The sequence below is a fragment of the Thunnus maccoyii genome, chromosome 8 (assembly GCF_910596095.1).
Source record: "Thunnus maccoyii chromosome 8, fThuMac1.1, whole genome shotgun sequence".
NCBI lineage: Eukaryota > Metazoa > Chordata > Actinopteri > Scombriformes > Scombridae > Thunnus > Thunnus maccoyii.
This window is the reverse complement of record NC_056540.1, coordinates 17531857-17549855: the sequence shown is the minus strand read 5'-3', so window position 1 is coordinate 17549855 and position 17999 is coordinate 17531857. Positions and strand designations below refer to the sequence as shown.

At 39.6% G+C, this 17999-nt stretch overlaps 2 protein-coding genes and 2 non-coding genes across 4 annotated transcripts; all 4 read left to right on the top strand.

The window, feature by feature from the left end:
- Positions 1-677: 677 nt before the first annotated feature.
- On the top strand, positions 678-749 carry trnaw-cca. Its single transcript has one exon. It is a non-coding gene; the product is annotated as a tRNA-Trp (tRNA).
- A 2781-nt stretch (positions 750-3530) lies between these two features.
- Positions 3531-3602, top strand: trnaw-cca. Its single transcript has one exon. It is a non-coding gene; the product is annotated as a tRNA-Trp (tRNA).
- Positions 3603-5416: 1814 nt separating this feature from the next.
- On the top strand, positions 5417-9922 carry smtnl1 (smoothelin-like 1). The gene is made up of 6 exons (XM_042419592.1): positions 5417-5733; positions 7476-7865; positions 7896-8185; positions 8286-8400; positions 8482-8633; positions 9308-9922. The coding sequence occupies exons 1-6, from the start codon at positions 5650-5652 to the stop codon at positions 9669-9671; spliced, it is 1395 nt and encodes a 464-aa protein (XP_042275526.1). The 5' UTR covers positions 5417-5649; the 3' UTR covers positions 9672-9922.
- A 1979-nt stretch (positions 9923-11901) lies between these two features.
- On the top strand, positions 11902-17853 carry LOC121901815 (myeloid zinc finger 1-like). The gene is made up of 4 exons (XM_042418815.1): positions 11902-12392; positions 13800-13900; positions 13985-14060; positions 15472-17853. Exons 1-4 carry the CDS (start codon positions 12098-12100, stop codon positions 16278-16280), a joined length of 1281 nt encoding a protein of 426 aa, XP_042274749.1. The 5' UTR covers positions 11902-12097; the 3' UTR covers positions 16281-17853.
- Positions 17854-17999: the final 146 nt, after the last annotated feature.

Genomic DNA, 17999 nt, shown 5'->3' with positions numbered 1-17999 from the left:
ACATCACCCCGCTGCTCATATCCCTCCGCTGGCTCCCAGTTGCTGTCCGCATCAAATTCAAAACCCTGACACTCACTTACAAAACTCCCTTAGGTCTATGCTCCGTCACGCTCAGTGCGCTCTGCCAACGAAAGGCGCCTGATACCACCACCACAACAGGGCCCTAAGTCACTAGCTAGACTCTTCTCTTCTGTAGTTCCCTGGTGGTGGAACGAGTTACCAAACTCTGTTTGATCCACAGTCCCTCTCAATCTTTAAGAAAAGACTAAAGACCTAGGTCTTTCACGAACACCTCTGCACTTGATGGACTTAAGGAAGATAAAAATCAAAAATACAAAAAAATGAAAAATAAAAAAATTGCTTCTAAGCAATCTGTGCACTCTATGCATTGCCTCTGTGCACCACATCTACATCCAATCGGAGTCAAACTTAGCTTTATAGCGCTTACTCTCGTTGTTCTCTCTAGATCCCTGCTTGTGTTTAATCAGCTCTCAGATGTACGTCGCTTTGGATAAAAGCATCTGCCAAATGAAATTGTAACATTGTAATTGTAAAATTGTAAGGGCATGAAAATAATTTAAATCATATGTTTTGGCCTTTGCTGTCACCTTTGCTGTAAGATTGTAAGATTGTAAAAATGCCATCCACCTAAAACACTTTTACAGGTTGAGACAGCAGACTCTGTGGCGCAACGGTAGCGCGTCTGACTCCAGATCAGAAGGTTGCGTGTTCAAATCACGTCAGGGTCAAATGGTTACAACTGTCTGTGACTTACTCTGAGCAACTGAGAGGTCACATTTATTCTGTGATCAAACACATGTATCCAGATGGCACTGGCCTCCTCCAAGATGACAATGCCCCAACTTTATGGAGCATAAAGTGTCACTCATTGGTTTGATAAGTGATGTGAATCATGTGCTATGGCCTTCTCTGTCATCAAAGCTGAACTGAACACTGGTGGCGAGTTTTGAAGTGACATGTCATAGACTGCACCAAATGAGGGAATATCTTCTCGAAGAAGAACGCCCTAAGTGGCACATGGACGTCTTGGGTCAAGGTCTTCCTCCATGTGTTTAATGCCAGATGCCAAACCAGCATTCAAATAACAAAATGTTGCAAGGGCAAAATAAGTTGTATAATTGGAATAATAATGCAAAATTAGAACCAGTAACGGAAAATATGAGCATTACTAATTAACACCAGGTAATAGACATAAAACAGAGCAGTATATTGGCTCAAGCTTGAATCCTGCTGGCTGATACAATAATAGACCTTTTACTTGTATGACCTCCTTTTTAAACTGTGACCAACAGACCTTGTGGTGCAATGGTAGCGCGTCTGACTCCAGATCAGAGGGTTGCATGTTCAAATCACATCAAGGTCACAGATGGCCACTTTCATATGAACAGGTGGAGGGCTTAAGCATTGTTAATCTTTCAAGAGGACTGTTTACAGTCAAGCTGAGGGAGTGCAATCAGGTATAGGTATTCTGAGAAGTTACCTTTACTCTGTGGTTTGGTAGTGCTGTCTCCCAGGATGACAATACCATTATCCCCTGGGCACTGAGTGATCTTTGCAATCACTAAATGTAAACCCAATCAAACTTCTATTGGCCATTTTAGACCAGTGTTAGATTGCACTCTCCACCACCATCTAAACACCAAATGAGGGAATATATTTTGGAAGAACTGAGTTCATCCCTCTAGAAGAGTTTTGGAGAATATATACTCTGTATCTCTTGTGGAGGCTTGTCATGGCCCATCCCCTTAATAACACACTTGATTGTTTTCTCCTGTACTGTGTCACCTGTCTGGATATATATGGTTGTTGTGTATTTAAGCTGATGGACATAAAGGAACCAAATGTGACCTGCCTAACTGGAGGGTAAGGCTAATCCCACCTTAACCCGGGCTCCCCCCAAGACCACCTACTCTATACAGGTCAACACACAGATAAGTGTAAAGAAATTAAACAGAGACGTGGCTTCGAGTCCAATTGTATCAAAATTTATTTAAAAAGATCAATTTATAAAAATGACAGTGGCGTTGTAATACAACCAGAGATCAATTTATTAATATAATAAAGTTAATATCTGCCAAGTAGGTATTTAAGAGTTAAAATGCCTCACACACCCTCACGATCATGCTGTGTCTGTGCATATAATAAAAAAATATATATTCAAAATACTCCTCACTCTAAAGGAAAACAAAAAAAACATATTAACAAGCCAGGCTGACTGGTACAGGTTAACCACTTTTTCCACGACTATATCACCATGTGCCTTCACAGCACTGCCACCACTGCAAACACACACGCACACACACACCAAACTAACACCCCTAGGTGCCATGTAATACTTATCTGCATGCAGGTGCACAACAACCCATACGGCTAGAGCCCCCACACAGTACAGCCCAGGTATCTGAAGCTAAATAAAGGGGCACAGAGACAGCATTAATATACCTAACGAGGTCCTTCAGGTGCAGTGGGTTCGTCTGATAACACAAATCAACCAATCCTACAATCAGTCAAAATATACTAAACCAAAAGAGGCAAAAACAACACTAAATATAACTAAACAAAAGAAACCAAGAAGAGAAAAAATAATAACAAAAAAAACTATAGGCAAAACAGTAGCAAACTATCCTCTGCCATAACCCCGGCCAATTATGGCGCAGCTCAACTGCTCCTCTGCACTAGACCCCTCTACAAGTGAAATCTGTCTCCCACAGATCTGGATGTTCAAAAGCTGGGGTTGTCTGCACCTCGAACAGAAAGACCAAACTCCCTGTCTGCCAGCTGATCACCGGGGACTATAGCACTCTGGCACACGTGACGGGAAAACACTTCTCTCTGTGTGTGTATTCAATGAGTATTTATAATGTGCCCAGATGGTAATTGAATGGGACCTGATTGCGCTGTTGGCGTTTCCCTTATATGGAAAGTAACATACTAACAAAAAGGGGAAGTGACATAAGTGGCCGTGACCAGCCAGGTAAAAGTGACTACGTGGGGCTAGGCAGGTAAAAGTGAGGTGAAGGCGAGACTAACCCTTCTACACGTATCTAGGCTCAGGTTACAGTGATAGACATTTCATTTGTATGGCATCTTTCTATATTCTGGTGTGTCTGACTCCAGATCAGAAGGTTTCATGTTTAAATTGCATTAGAGTCAAGCAGTTGTATGATGAAACATTTCTGTCCTGATTGCAGTAGTCTCTTTCAGGATGCTAATGCCCCCATCATAAGAGCATGAAAATAATGTAAATCATATGTTTTAACCTTTGCTGTCACTAGATCTCAGCTAAATTGAACCCCTATGATAAATTTTGGTGCTATGTGTTAAGCACGGCATTCTGTACTACCACAGTCAAAACATCAAATGAAGAAATATCTTTTGCATGAAGAGCACAGTGTCTTTGGCCAAAGTCTTAATCAATGTATCTCAGTTCAGGCTTGAATCCTGCTGCAGTGATAGATATTGTACTTGTATAGCATGGTTCTAAGTCGCCATAACAGTTTGAGATAGCAGGCTCTGTAGCGCAACGGTAGCGCGTCTGACTCCAGATCAGAAGGTTGCGTGTTCAAATCACGTCAGAGTCACACACTTGTTCCCTACAACTTCCTTGGAATGACTAAGAGGTTGCATTTACTCTATGATTAAACATGGCAGTGGCCTCCTCTGGGATGACAATGCACCAACCCTAAAACATGCAGCATCACTGTATGACAAATAGTTTATGCCTGATTGACAATGCTTCCTCCTGGAAAAACAATGCCTCCATTGTACAGGTATGAGGACTCATACAAGCAATTTAAAGTTAATCATAGCTTTTTGCCTTTGCAGTCACTTTGTTTCTCTTTTGTGCAAAGAACACAAATCTTGGGCCAAGGCCTTCATTAATGTATCTTGGCTCAGTCTTGAGTCGACCACCTGTAGGTTCGTCTAAGATGCCATTACAGTTTATAACTGCAGATCTTGTGGCGCAATGATAGTGTGTCTGACTCCAGATCTGAAGGTTGCATGTTCAAATCACATGACCAAGTGCTTAAATTGGCATTATGAGTTTATAATTGTGAAAGCTTCAAAAGGAACAATAAAAATAACATAATTCAATGTGGTTAGAACTGTCTACAAAAGTTGCTGTGAGTATATACTGTGCCAAGCTTTACCACTTTTATACATCTAGTTCCAGGAGCAGAAGACAACAAGAAGAGTGGTTCACCGCAACACAGTACAAAGTGAGGCATCTGAGGCCATCTGTTGTGGAAACACACACACAGACACTCACTAGCACATTACATTAACACATTGTTTTTATATTAAAATCTCTCATCATCTCCTTTTGTTTCCCTATTTAACAGCAACAAGCCCTCAAGTTATACAAACATATAAAGTACAACAGATGGACAGTTGTGCTCCTGCGTCTGGCCGAGAGAGGGAGGGAGTGGAACAGATACACAAGAAGCCGTCAACATATTTATAGCCCCCAAGACAGAAAGGAGTAGAGAAGGATGTGGGGGAAGGACAAGATAATGACAGAGTGGAAATAAAGATAGACGTTTATTTTTAAAACCATCTGTTTTGTGTTGAATGAGTCGATACACCATTTAGTGTATCGACTCATTCAAGTTTTAAGAAGCTGTTAACCAGTATATTAATATTTTCTTTATATGTTCAAGCCATTTAAACACTTTATGGTATTATCTGAAAGACTGTTAAGTGGAAGAGAAAAAGTAAACCCAGGTAGTGGTTGACAAGGAGACAAATGGGACATTACAAAGGTGAAAATAAATGCAGAAAGATGAGATGTGTGAAGTAAGAATGGGTAATTCACTTGATGCAGATTTATTAAAATTACTCTGACAGCCAGGCACATGGAGAGAGAAAACTGTTCACAGGAAATCTGACTACAGAGAGAACAGGAGAGTGTGTGTGTGTGACCCTCTGTGAAATAAAAAGAATGAAAAGTGTTTCCCCTTTCTACCACTTGAGTGCTTAGTATCCAATAATTTGCAATCTTGCAAATAAACTCATGCAAATTTACTGATAAAAAGTCCCTTTAATTTGTTTTGCCATTTTAAATTTGACTATATGACACCTGCAGTCATTCAAACATATCAGGAGTATTCGAGTCAACACTTCATAGATGGAAAAAAAGAGAAGGGGCTGTTGTATGTGAGTACACAAGTGTTTATTGGACTCCATGCACGCATCCACGTGTGTGTGTACAGCCACGGTTTCCACAGCAGACGCAGCTGTCCAGCCCGTTGGCCTGTGCCTATGTCACTATGATTCTATTTCGGGTCCCTGTGTTGTTCGAAAGGTCAGATAAAGAAGCGTAGGAATCCTCACAAAGCAGAGGGAGGGGGTGTCGGGTGAAGGAGGGTGAGGGTGGATATCCACAAACCAACACACACATCACAAACACCCGGCAGTGCAGACAGAGACACGGAGAGGCAGAGACAGGGACGGGGAGGGAGACGTACTCTTAAAAGTTGTGAGAAGCAGAGAGTGAGACACTGAGCAGGGCGCCAGTGAAGAGGCTTCACTTTTAGACTGAATGAAAACTTTCTAGAGAAGACAGGAGGGATCATTAAATCTGATTTGAGCTTTGATCCAGTGGATAATCAGCCATATCTGAACATCATGGATGGAGAAACTCCCTGCCAGGAGACGTCTGAGTCTACAGAGATGACGAATCACACTGACACAAACAACAACAACAACCAGGTCAGTGCTTTTACATTAAATCACTGCATAAAAGTTTCTTCACATTTGCAAAAAATCCACAATGACCGGTGTCACACTCTGTACCGAGAATAGGCTGTAAGAGTATTTGTGGCTATGGCAGGTGTTGTGTTTGTACAGCAGGTTGGGAGAAGTGGTTTTGGCTGCTACTGCTGTGTTACACCTGTTCTTACTCCTGGGTGACTTTACTATTCTCACTGATGAGTCACAACCGCAAGGTCTGTCCTGGAGCAACTGTTACCCCAGTAGGTCGTTAATAAATTGAGCTCATGAGCCTTATACTACTTTTAATAAGTACGTTTTTAAATATCATTAAATTAATCTCTATCAGATTTCACTTATGTTTGAAAAAGTGACTGACGACAGTTTCTTCATCAGATTATGTAAAAGCACACATGACATAAGACCCCACTATATATGATATTTCAGTGTAGAGAGCCAGAAGGGTTTAGTTTCATGATTCATTTTGGATTTACTTTGTTTTAATTGGGATGATTTTGACCCGTATTTTAGGTTCAGGTGTGATACAAAAACTGCAAAAGGCTCATTCTCCATCTGAAAGTCCATCTTGAAAAGCTCTCTGCCTGATCTAAATAAGTGAGATACTCAACAAATCCCACACAGTATTTTTAGGTCTCACATTACATTATGCTCGATGGTTGAGGACCATGTTATCCCCAGAGTAAAGTGTGGTTACTAATTTTAGTACATCTTACATAATATTACTCTTAACAGAAGTCGTGTTCTTAATAAGTCAGAAAAAGATTGTTGCCAGGTTAATTTAATCTACTCTGTATTTTTTAAACACTGAAATTTTAATTTTAGATTAGGTGTTTTCAGTATTGTGTAGGAACAATCAATATATAATAAACAAAATGACAGTAAACATGTCCATCATGAAAGAATGAATGAATGAATGAATGAATGAAGTGAAGAGGTCAGAAGCTGTAGTTTCCTCACAATCTGTGACATGTTGCGTTGATGAGTGTATGGGAGGTTTAGTGTTTCTCTTGAGTTGATCAGAAATATATTGAAAATATTAAAAGGCACAGGTGAGGTGCGTCATTCCTTCAACATTTGTAAAACCCAAACAAATACACAAAAAAAGTCTTTCCTTTGGTCAATTTGTTCAATTGCTGATACCAGAAACAGATTGTTTTAACATACTTTTGGCCAAGGAAGAACGACCATACGAGAAATGGACTGGGTAAATGGATTACTGTACATGACAAGCTAATATTCACACTGAATAAAAGTTTAGATATGTTGGTCAAATCACAGAATAGAAGGATTGAAGATATGGCCACAAATATTCACAAGCTGCTTGACAAAAGAAATCTGAACGCAAGGCTGAAATGATTTGTTTCCAAAAGCTTTAGCCTTCCTCTTCTGCGGATGAAGTTGCTCAGTTGTCATGGAGATGGTCTATTTGTTACCTAAGTATGAAATTTTGGTTTCAAAATCACTGATAATTATAATCAAATTTGAATTGTGATTTAGTAAATTTCAAATTTAGAAAACTATAAAAGATGCATAAAGTCAAGGTTTATTTCTTAGAAATAGATGTGCGAGTTGAGATCTCTAGTTGCTCACATCATCGTATCTGTAGTGTGTGTAGATGCACAAACACGCATTGTGACCTGTTTATTTATCTAATTGTATTTACTGATGTTTTTTTTACTACATACTGTAACTAAACTCCATTTTATTTGCTTGTCCTCCAGACAGATGAGCCAGGGCTGGTGGAGAGTAAAGACCCAGGGAGAAACACTGCAGCAGAGGAGACAGTCAAAGGTCAAGGGTTAATGGAGGAGGGGGAGGAGGGGGAGAAGGGGGAGACGGTGGAGACGGTGGAGACGGTGGAGAAGGGAGAGAAGGGGGAGGAGGATACAATTGCACAACAGGAAGGAGAGGAGGCCAGTACTGAAGATACAGAAAAGCCCCAGACTGCATCAAAGCCTGCTGGAGGTGATGCCGAAGAGGGCGGACAAGATAAAGACAAAGCAACTACAGACGTGAAGGATCCTGAACCAATGAATGGAGAAAAAGAAGAGGAAGGAGAGAGGGAAGAGGATAAGAAAGGAGGGCAGGTGGAGGAGGAGGTCAAGAACAGTGAGGCTGAGAAAGATGGAGAGGAGGTGAAGGACAAAAGCAAAGAGAAAGAGAAGACTGAGGAAACGGCAGAGGAAGAAGAGAAAAGTGTAAATGGAAAGACAACGAAGGGGGCTGAGAAGAAAAAACAAGTCAAAGAAGTGGAAGCAAAAGATAAAGGAAAGATTAAGGAGGCAGAAAAGCAAGGGAAGACAAAAAGAAAGAGTGGACCTCCCTCTTCTTCTGCACTCCAGGCTCTGTCCCGACCAAGACCCTCGGCCCGCTCTATTAGAGCATCCACTAAGAAAGACATTATTGCCAAGTTCCAACAAGGTGCACCAGAGTAAGTCAATATACAGTCCTTTGTAGTTTAGAAAGTGACGGTTAAGCATTGGTTTAGTGGGGGTTTAATGAGAATCTGTGTAATATTGTGACATTTTTAGGACACCAGTACAACGCAACTTCAAACTCCAGAAGTCATCTTCAGCTTTGGCCACAGGCGCTTCAATCAAACAGAAGATGCTTCAGTGGTGTCGCAGCAAAACTCGCAACTACGAGGTGAGATCAACACACAGCAAACGGGCCTCAGTGTATTTGTGTCTCTTCAGATGACATCGTCTTGTCACCTTCATCTTTCAGGGCGTCAACATAGAAAACTTCTCATCGTCCTGGTGTGATGGGATGGCATTCTGCGCTCTGATCCACCGTTTCTTTCCCGATGCTTTTGACTACAATTCCCTGAGTCCTAAAGAGAGGGAGAAAAACTTCACTCTGGCCTTCGAAAAAGCAGAGTAAGAGCTTTGTAATTATCTCTTGTTGTTTCTCTTGCTCTCTGAGTGTAAATAGTTCCTATCATAGCCAGATTAACCTGTTAATTGAACACTACTGCTTCAAAGTTCCTATTAAGTCCTCCAAAACACACAAAGCAGTTTCAATATGCCCAGACAGACATAATACTACCAGACACCAAAGGTTTCTGTGGGACTGTTGACTGCTGAATCTCACCCCAAGTAAAGCATAAACTGGTCCACTGGGGCTTTTATGAGAAACAGTGTAAATGTTGAATGTTGTGACATGTTTATGACACCAATACCCTACAACTGTTTTCATCTTTTAAGACAACATGGACAGGAGGTCCTCAAAGTGAAAAGTTTAGTTTAAAAAACATCTACATTTCCTTCACTAATGAGCAAACTCCAGCTGCTAGTGAAGACCATGTGGTATAATTTAAAGCTCCAAAACAGCTACAAACTGACCTACTGTAACAAAAATAAAAAGCTCTAAAAACTGTATTTTTACAAGGGGCCGATCTGCATGAGAGGGCAACAAAATTAGCTAATAATGGTAGTGATTAGCGATGTATACGTCCACTCCACCAAAAAATGTGCAAATAATCAGCTCCTTTCCTTTCTGCTCCTCTCCTCTCCTCTCCTCTCCTCTATTCCCCCCCTCCTCTCCCCCACAGGTCCCTGGCTGACTGTTGCCCTCTGCTGGAGGTGTCTGACATGATCATGATGGGTAACAACCCGGACCCCATGTGTGTGTTCACCTATGTCCAGTCCCTCTGTCACAGCCTCTCCAAAATAGAGAAAGAGAGGAAGGACAAAGAAAAAGAGGAGAAAGACAAGGCTGATAAGGAAGGAGAAGAGAAAGGAGAAGATGCAGCCGGGGAGCTCTCGACGGACAAGGGCGAGGAAGAGCCTGCTGAGGACGGGGAGCTGGAGAGCAAAGAGGAGAAGGAGGGAGAGGAGGCTGGCGAAGAGAAAGGTGCACCAAAGAGCTGTGAGATGGAGGAAGAAGGAGGAGTGTTAGTCGGAGCAGAATCTTAGAAAAGTGCTGACAGCAAACAAAAAGACTGAAAAGACCAAAATATTGTTGATGAGGTACGACATTGAGTAAGTCTTAGCTTGGTGTTGGATTGATACTGACACAGGAAAGAGGTGCATCAGGTCGGCTCCAATCAAATGCTGTTAATGTGATGTTATAGTCCGCTGTGTCGTGTCTACTGTGCTGTATTTTATTTTTCATTCACTGCTGTGTTGTTGCATATGTTTGTTTTTGAGCACAAAAAGTAGAAATGTTCAGTTCTTTCATTTATTGTATGTATTCCTAGAAAATGTTGCATTAAATGACACATTTCTGAATTGAAAAGTTGTTTGTGTGACAATTAAAACTAATAAATTATGACAACAATGTGGTGGAACGTATGTATACAGTATATATATAATGACCACCACCACAAGAGAGGTATATTCATTAACCCTTTATTCATATCCTGACCCTACACAGTGTCCCCTCTTAATTAGTCCCTAAACCAAACTTCTGAACCACAAATCTATTTGTCATTCATAAATACCTCGGTTATTAATGAATGGGTGATTAATATTCAATTAAGCTGATTGAGAGAGCAGAGAGAGTGTATTCTTTAGGTTTTATGATATTTGTTCATGAAGAAAAAAATAGAAAAATCACACTATACTATGGTCATTTGTTACCTAAAACAGGAGAATATAACATCATTTGAGTGAAATTACTGGATGTGAGGAATGCAACAATTTTTGAATGGTGATTTTTGAATTGTGGAATAAATATGGATCATTTTTAACCCAGGAAACCCTCTACAGTATGTACAAAAAAATCCATTTTTGTATATTCAGGGTCACTTTAGGAATAAAATTATATAAAAGTCATAAAATTTCAGACTAAAAAAAATTGAGGGTGTTTTTACTGCTCTCAAAAAGGAACAAATTGATTACATTTGACCTGAACAGTATGTAAGGGTTAAATTAGATTAGATTAGAACTGATTCAAATACACTTTAGTATATTTTATACAGAGTATAGTATAGTATATAAGTTATACTTTATTAAGACATATAAAGTGTAATTCAAATAAATTATAAGTTACTTTATTTGTGCCGAATTTGGCTTAAAAGATTTTGAAGAATTTTAGATGCTCTTATTCTTTTTCTTTATAGCATGTAAATAATAAAGCTGTTGTTAATGTTGTTCATGGCACAATCTGAAGGCTAAATAATGGAACCTGCTTTTTCTCCCAAATGATGAAATTTTAATACATAGACTAACTAAATATACATTCAACGTTACCATTAAACATAAAAAAGTTTAAAGTGATTTCTGATGAAATTTTAATTTACGTGTGTAAACACAGGAGGAAACTAGCCGTACATTTTTTATTTAGATCACTTGAAAGTCAGTTAAGAAAAAATGTAAGATCTACATTTAATCTACTTCTAATATCTGTTGGGTTACTATTGATTATTGGCTTGTGGCTCCTAATACTGTCTGAGTGACACTCTGAGGTCGTCTGCTGTTATTCTGAAGTGAAACCGTTTCTCAGTGACAGTCTGAGGTCTGCTGTCATTGTGAAGTCAGATTGGCCTTTGGAGATGTATTCTTTACTATTAAATTCAACTAATTATTCACACAATTAAAATGACAAAGCCTTGATTTTTCTGTGAAATATAGTTTGAAGGAGGTAGTTATTTTTTTTATTATTATTATTTAATATGTATTAATTTTGTTTTATTTGGTTGTTTATGTATTTTTACTTAGTTATTTATTCATTCATTATTGACTGACTGAATGAATGAATGACTAACTGAATGAATGAATGAATGACTGATTAACTGACTGACTGACTGACTGACTGACTGAATGAATGAATGAATGAATGACTGAATGATTGATTGAATGAATGAATGAATGTGAAATCACGTCGCTTCTATTTTGACATCAGTTCTTTCACGCTATTACCGTAATGCCTAGTACATACACGTCCCGTAAAACAACGTGGGGGGTAGTTGTACCGTGTTTTTTCAAAGTGGAGACTGGTCTGACTGTATTTGGTTGTGGACTGCTGTGACAAAACAAGATATTTGAGGAAGTCATCTTTGGGCTTTGGGAAGTGATCGACATTTTTCACCATTTCCTGACAGTTTATGCACCAAGTAACTAATCAATTAATCGACAAACATAATCTACAGATTCATCGATAATGAAACTAATAGTTAGCTGCAGCCCTGATATAAAATAAAACATCAACACTCACCGTAAAGAAACAGTAAGAATCTGTGAACCAGAAAACCTCAAACCACAACGCTCTGCTCTCTAAGTTTTACGGTAATCAGCGTCATGCTACCGGAAAGGCCACTGTGTTGCCCCTTTTGTAAGCTAACCCAACGACTGTGTCGCGCTTTTTTCCAACGCAATAATCGGCGGCAGCGGAGTGAAACATGTCTACAAACATGCCGCCGGGCAGCCTGAACCTGGAGTCACAGCTTCTGTCCATCATGGATGTGCTGGTGAAAGCGGCGGTGACGGAAATCAGTCAGCTGTTCTCGGAGAGCTCGGCGTCCCTGCGTCTGCATTTAACCCAGAGCCTGAAGGAAAACGAAGCCCTGAGGATGAGGATGAAGGTGATGAGGAGTGAGCTCTTCTCCCTCCGGCTGCAGACGAGGAGCAACCGGCCGGCGAGCCGCTTTTCTCCGATTAGAGCCAACATACCCAAACCGCGGGCGAAATCACAAGGTAACGATTTACTTTCACACTTGAAAATACTTCAAGTAAGAAGTAACGTTGACGCCCTCCTCCTCCTCCTCCTCCTGCAGCCCAATTAACAGCTGAACACGCACTTTTCTATAATTCAACTACTAATTGTTTGCTTTCTATTTCTGTTACAGTGTATTACAACATTTCTTTTGCAATGCATATAGCATATTTGCTGAATAATTAATAAACTGGTTTAAAATCACAGCTGCTCCTTATCACGTGACACATACGTCACGATGTCATGGTTTATGACCTGGAGGTGATCAATAAGTTGATCAAATAGAGAGACTAACGTTTACTGCAGTTGGGAAAAGCTAATAACAGACTTTCTGACTTTTTAAAATGCTCATTTGAAACATCTGTAAGCACAGATATTTTGTGTTTGTGGAATTTTCAATTGCAAAATAACAATTATTTTCATTATCAATTAATTTGTTAATTATTGTCACAATGAATCGATTAGTCGTTTGGTCTATAAAATGTGAGAAAATGTCGATCGCTAGTTGAGACTTCAGTTTCTGGGTGACATACACTGACCGCCCTCAGCTTGGCAGCGTTCCCCTTATTTTAATTATGTTGTAAGTTAGAGAAACTGGCAAAACTGTGGTGTTCACACCCTCTGAGATATCTATAACAACAATGGACTAAAGTCATTGTATTCTAACATTAACTTATAGCTATCCTTACAAGCGAAGCTCCTTACATGCTTGCTAATAACTTATTCGAAGAGTTGGGTCTCTGACACTGACAGTGTTGTGTTAAGAACATAGAGAGACTAACTTATCAGAGTTAACCTGAATGCATCACATGTTCATGATACAAACCATTTGTGAACTCCAGATTGAAGCCAACAACAATCCTTCCTCCAACAATGTTTTGATTCAGAGTGTGCACGGAGAGGAGGGGTACTCACAGATGGGTCTGTAGTCAATGTGTTTGTGAGAGAGAGAACAAGAGAGAGAGGGGCATAGAGGGGCTGAGAGAATCAATGCGCTGCGAGCAGCTCTACCATGAAGTAAGATTTTACCCATTTTAAATAGTAAAAAGAATAGAAAATCAATATGTGGCAGTCAATGTTGATATTGTGGTGGGCTGTCACAAATAAATCAATGTATGGGAAACACTGGGGGGATGAAATGAGATGAACATCCTCATCGAACTGGGGATGTTATACCTCAGACCGCTGGACCATGAAGATGCCTCCTCGTGTCATGCACAAGAGATTTATTTCTAACAATGTTGAAAATCTCACTTGTATTTAGTTGTTTTTGTGCATTTAATGAACTTGTTTAATTCTGTTGTTGTGGACAGTGATATCACACACCTCCTCACTCCTGGTGTTTATCTATTACCATAAGTTACATTTTGTCTTTTGCTTTCCTCTAGTTGTCATAAAGCCACCAGTCGCTCAGAAGGCGATCAGAGAAGCTGCTCCCATTACTCTGCAGTCAGAGAACAAGACTTCCTCTCCTGCCACGACAGTGGAGGTAAATGCAGCTCATACATTTACTCTCAGTATCAAATGAATGAAAAGTTTTGTTCGCTCATGTGTGTTTATTCTTTTTTGTTAGTGTGCAGATGTGGACACCCCAGATGTCATCCTGATCAAAGATGAAGATGACATTGGAGGCTGTGGGCCAGTTGTAGGTTAGTAGGATGTTTTTATTAATGTTATCTGTGAGCCGCAGGAACTGGTTAGACCACTAATCACACTACAACAAGTCTATGCTTCCAAAATGCAAATCAGCTGAGAATGGCTCAGAGGCTGCTGACTTAATTTGACTAGATCCAGGCTGATATAACAAGCTATGTTTTTTGTAATAAACAAATTTGTCAACCAGAGTGTTAATTTGTTTTTCTAGGTTTTGTATATCAGTAGATTTCTATGGCTCATAGCTATAAGCGATATCAATATGATATCAGATAATACCTGTTAGTGGGACTAAGTCTGTCTTGGTTTTGGTCTTTTCAGGAGATTTATTGACAAAATAATGAAGAAACACATATTAGCAGAAAATACACTATAAAATATTAGATTAGAATAAAAAAATGCATTTATTTATTTATTAGTGTCCTTCACAGCTCAAATAGTTGGATTCAAAACAAGAAATGGCATTTATTCTGCCTGAGAAGCCTGCACTCTCTCTTCCTGAAAAATCAGAAACAACTAAACATTTATTTAATCTGCATGCAAAAACTTTGCATTTTGACAGGACAGATCATCAGGGCTGCAACTATAGACTGTATATAAAGGGCTGCAACTAACAATTATTGTCATTATCGATTAATCTGCAGATTATTTATTCGATTAATCGCTCGGACTAGAAAATGTCAGAAAATATGAGACAAATGAGCGCCGCAGAGTCAAAGGTTGTGTCTTTAAATGTCTTTGTCTGATCAACAGTCAAAACCCCCAAAATATTCAGTTTACTTTCATGTATGACAAAGAAAAGCATTAAATCATCATATTTAAGAAGCTGCAACCAGCTAATTTTTCTGCACTTTCACCTAAAATGATTAAACAATTATCAAAATGTTACAGATTAATTTTCTGTCCATCGACTAATCGATGAATCGTTGTAGCTCTAAAGATCATTATCACTTAAAACTTAAAATCCGTCCTTATTTGATTTTTTATAAATGAATAATATCTCAAATTACATATCTGGTGTTGTCAATGTAATCATTTCTATATGTAAACATGTGATTATACAAGCTTCAACATGTTGTCATCTTAGATATCGATGAGTAATAAATAATAAGACTTTCAGACGGTTTAATTACAACAGAGTGCATTAAATAATGATTAATGGCATGATTCATCCATGACACATAGGCTGATTCAGTGCCTGAGGGGCAGAGGGCATGTTGGATCGACATTACTGTGCTGTTATTTTTAGTGAGCACTTGACAATCACACTTACACTTTGTACAAAGTTACCTTTAGCTTCTGTATATAAATGGTGCCCTTTTTCACAAGATTTTTTTGGAGTTGTGAGTCAAAATCTGATGTTTTATGCATATAGGCCTTGATTCAAAATGTTTTTTGTCATTTCAGGTCAGGATGACTTCAGAAATCACAGTACGCAGGGTGGTGTTGCTGCTGGGACTCAGAGTTTAGAGCCTGCTGGTTCCTCCTGCCTGACAAACGATAACGCAGAGCTGAGAATCGTGAGCGTTCACGGCCGAGGGGAAGGGCCCCTACAGGAGGAGAGCGACACCCTCTTCACTGTCTCTGAACTGCAGGCTTTCAGCTCTCTGTCTCCTGACCACTCCGTCACCCACGACAGTCTCCTAAATTTCACCTCTGGTGCCAACGACAGACCCCCGATGAGGGGGATGCACGATAACAGTGTCGGACTGGTTAGAAACAGCCAGAATCATTCCACTCAAATCAGCGTACCGTCATTGAGTCCTGCAATAAAAACATCAATAGGAGCCGACGGTAAAGGAGGCCATCCCAGTCACGTCAGCCAGTTCTCCCAGCAGCAGAGCTCCGTCTTCCCTCACGCCATCAACAAATCCCTGGACTGCAGTTTCTGCGGCGAGCGGTTTGTCACCCGCGAAGACCTGATTGTGCACCGGGCGAGTCATACCGGAGAGTCGCCTGTTCCTTGCTCTTTGTGCGGCAAATCGTTCGTCAACAAGACCACGCTGAGCATCCACATGCGCATTCACACCGGGGAGAAGCCGTACGCCTGCCCGCAGTGCGGGAAGCGCTTCACGCAGAACGGCAGCCTGAAGATCCACCTGAGGACTCACTCCGGAGAGAAGCCGTACACTTGCTCTCAGTGCACCGCCAGCTTCAACAACCCGAGCAACCTGCGCAGACACATGATCACACACAACACTAACGAGGTTCACTGACCAAAAGATTTAAAGGGTTAATCTGGATTTTTTTTTTTTTTTTTTAAAGAACATTTTTCAGCATGTTACTTTTACTGACTCTTCTTATGTCATAATGATATATTTGGGGGAAAATGTGTTTCCTTTGGCAGCGTGTCATTGTTTTGTCATTAGTGTCTTGGTTGAAATGTACTTAATAATCTGTAAGTACACTAATGTATATCTTGACAACTTCCTAGTAAAATCAACTTTTTTGGTTTTAAATAAGGGCACAAATAAGCATGATCTCTGTTTAATATGATGAGACCTGCATTCTTTGAAAGCCAGCAAAAGTACATTAAGCTTTAAAAATCCCAAAGCCTTTTTTTATTTTTAACCCTCTATGAGAGAGAGAGAGAGAGCCAGAATGATCTTTTTATACTGTCTGAAAAGAAAACAAACTCGGATGCCTCACATCACATCACCTTAATTACATGCTAGTTTGGTAAATGCTCATTTTTTCTTACCGTGACCTAACAAAATCTGCCTGTTATACAACTGTAGCTCAACACTTTCTCTCAACATTATTTATTCAGTGTGAAAATTACTCTCATTATTAATAATTTTGTATTAATGACTTGTCTGACATCGTGAATGCTTGCAAGCTTTAAACCACAGGAATCATTCCTCATGTTACTGGAGGGAAACATTGTGCGGGTCAGAGACGGGGTTCCCAACTGGATGGCTGAGTATACAACAGGTGCCTATTATTATTATTATAATTATTATAATAAGAATAATAATAATTATTATTATTCTTATTATTATTATTGTTACAGAGAAATGGACAGAAACACTGACCGTGACATTGAAATGAAAAGGAAAGCATGGTACAGTTAAGGCTGGTTTATGGGGTCAAAATGTTCTGTTGTAGTTTTATATCGTGATATCAATATAGTGTGATATTTGATATATGAAGTGATGTTGTGATTTAGTCAATTTTCTGTAAACTCAAGACACAGTTCATATCTAACAGCTGAGAAACAGTTTATAGATAAAAAAATAACCTGACGGGAATATCTGCTTCTGGCAAATTAAGGTATTTCATCACATTGATTCAACAGTCCTGTCAACTCATTATTGCCTTAAAGATTTGCAGACACGTCCTAATACAAATAATTAAACACAGTGTGAAAAAATCCAGTTATAATATGGCTGACAAATGTCTATTGTGTCATGTATATAGTGACATATCGCCCAACACAAGGTACAGTATCAAGTGTTAAAGAGTGTTAAACTGGTTTAAAAGTTTGCAGAGGTAAAAGCAATCACACGGTTGACAGAAACTTTCAGAAACACTGATAAAACTTGAGACCTGGATTTATTAATCTGAACATTATTCTACCCTTCTTTCTTTCTTTGTGTGTATGTATGTATGTGTGTGTGTTTCATTTGAAAAGCAAACTACCTCCAGTGTCATCTGTTGCAGCTCTCTTTTCCTCTTTTTGTACTTCCCTATCGTTCCAGACTGGGCAATAATCAATTTTGTGTGGACTCCTGTGTGTGGATTTGTAGTCTGAATATGCAATTATGAATAAATACTGATTTTTCAGCAGCTGATTATCTATTTTTTCTTTGAACGTCTGACACACGGCTCTTTCAGTTTGCACCTCTAGAGTGCAGCATTGTTTTTGTTCCCAGTGATTGCTTAGACTCAGGTTTACTCATACTGCGCCTCTATGGGGGGGGACTCTTGAGGAA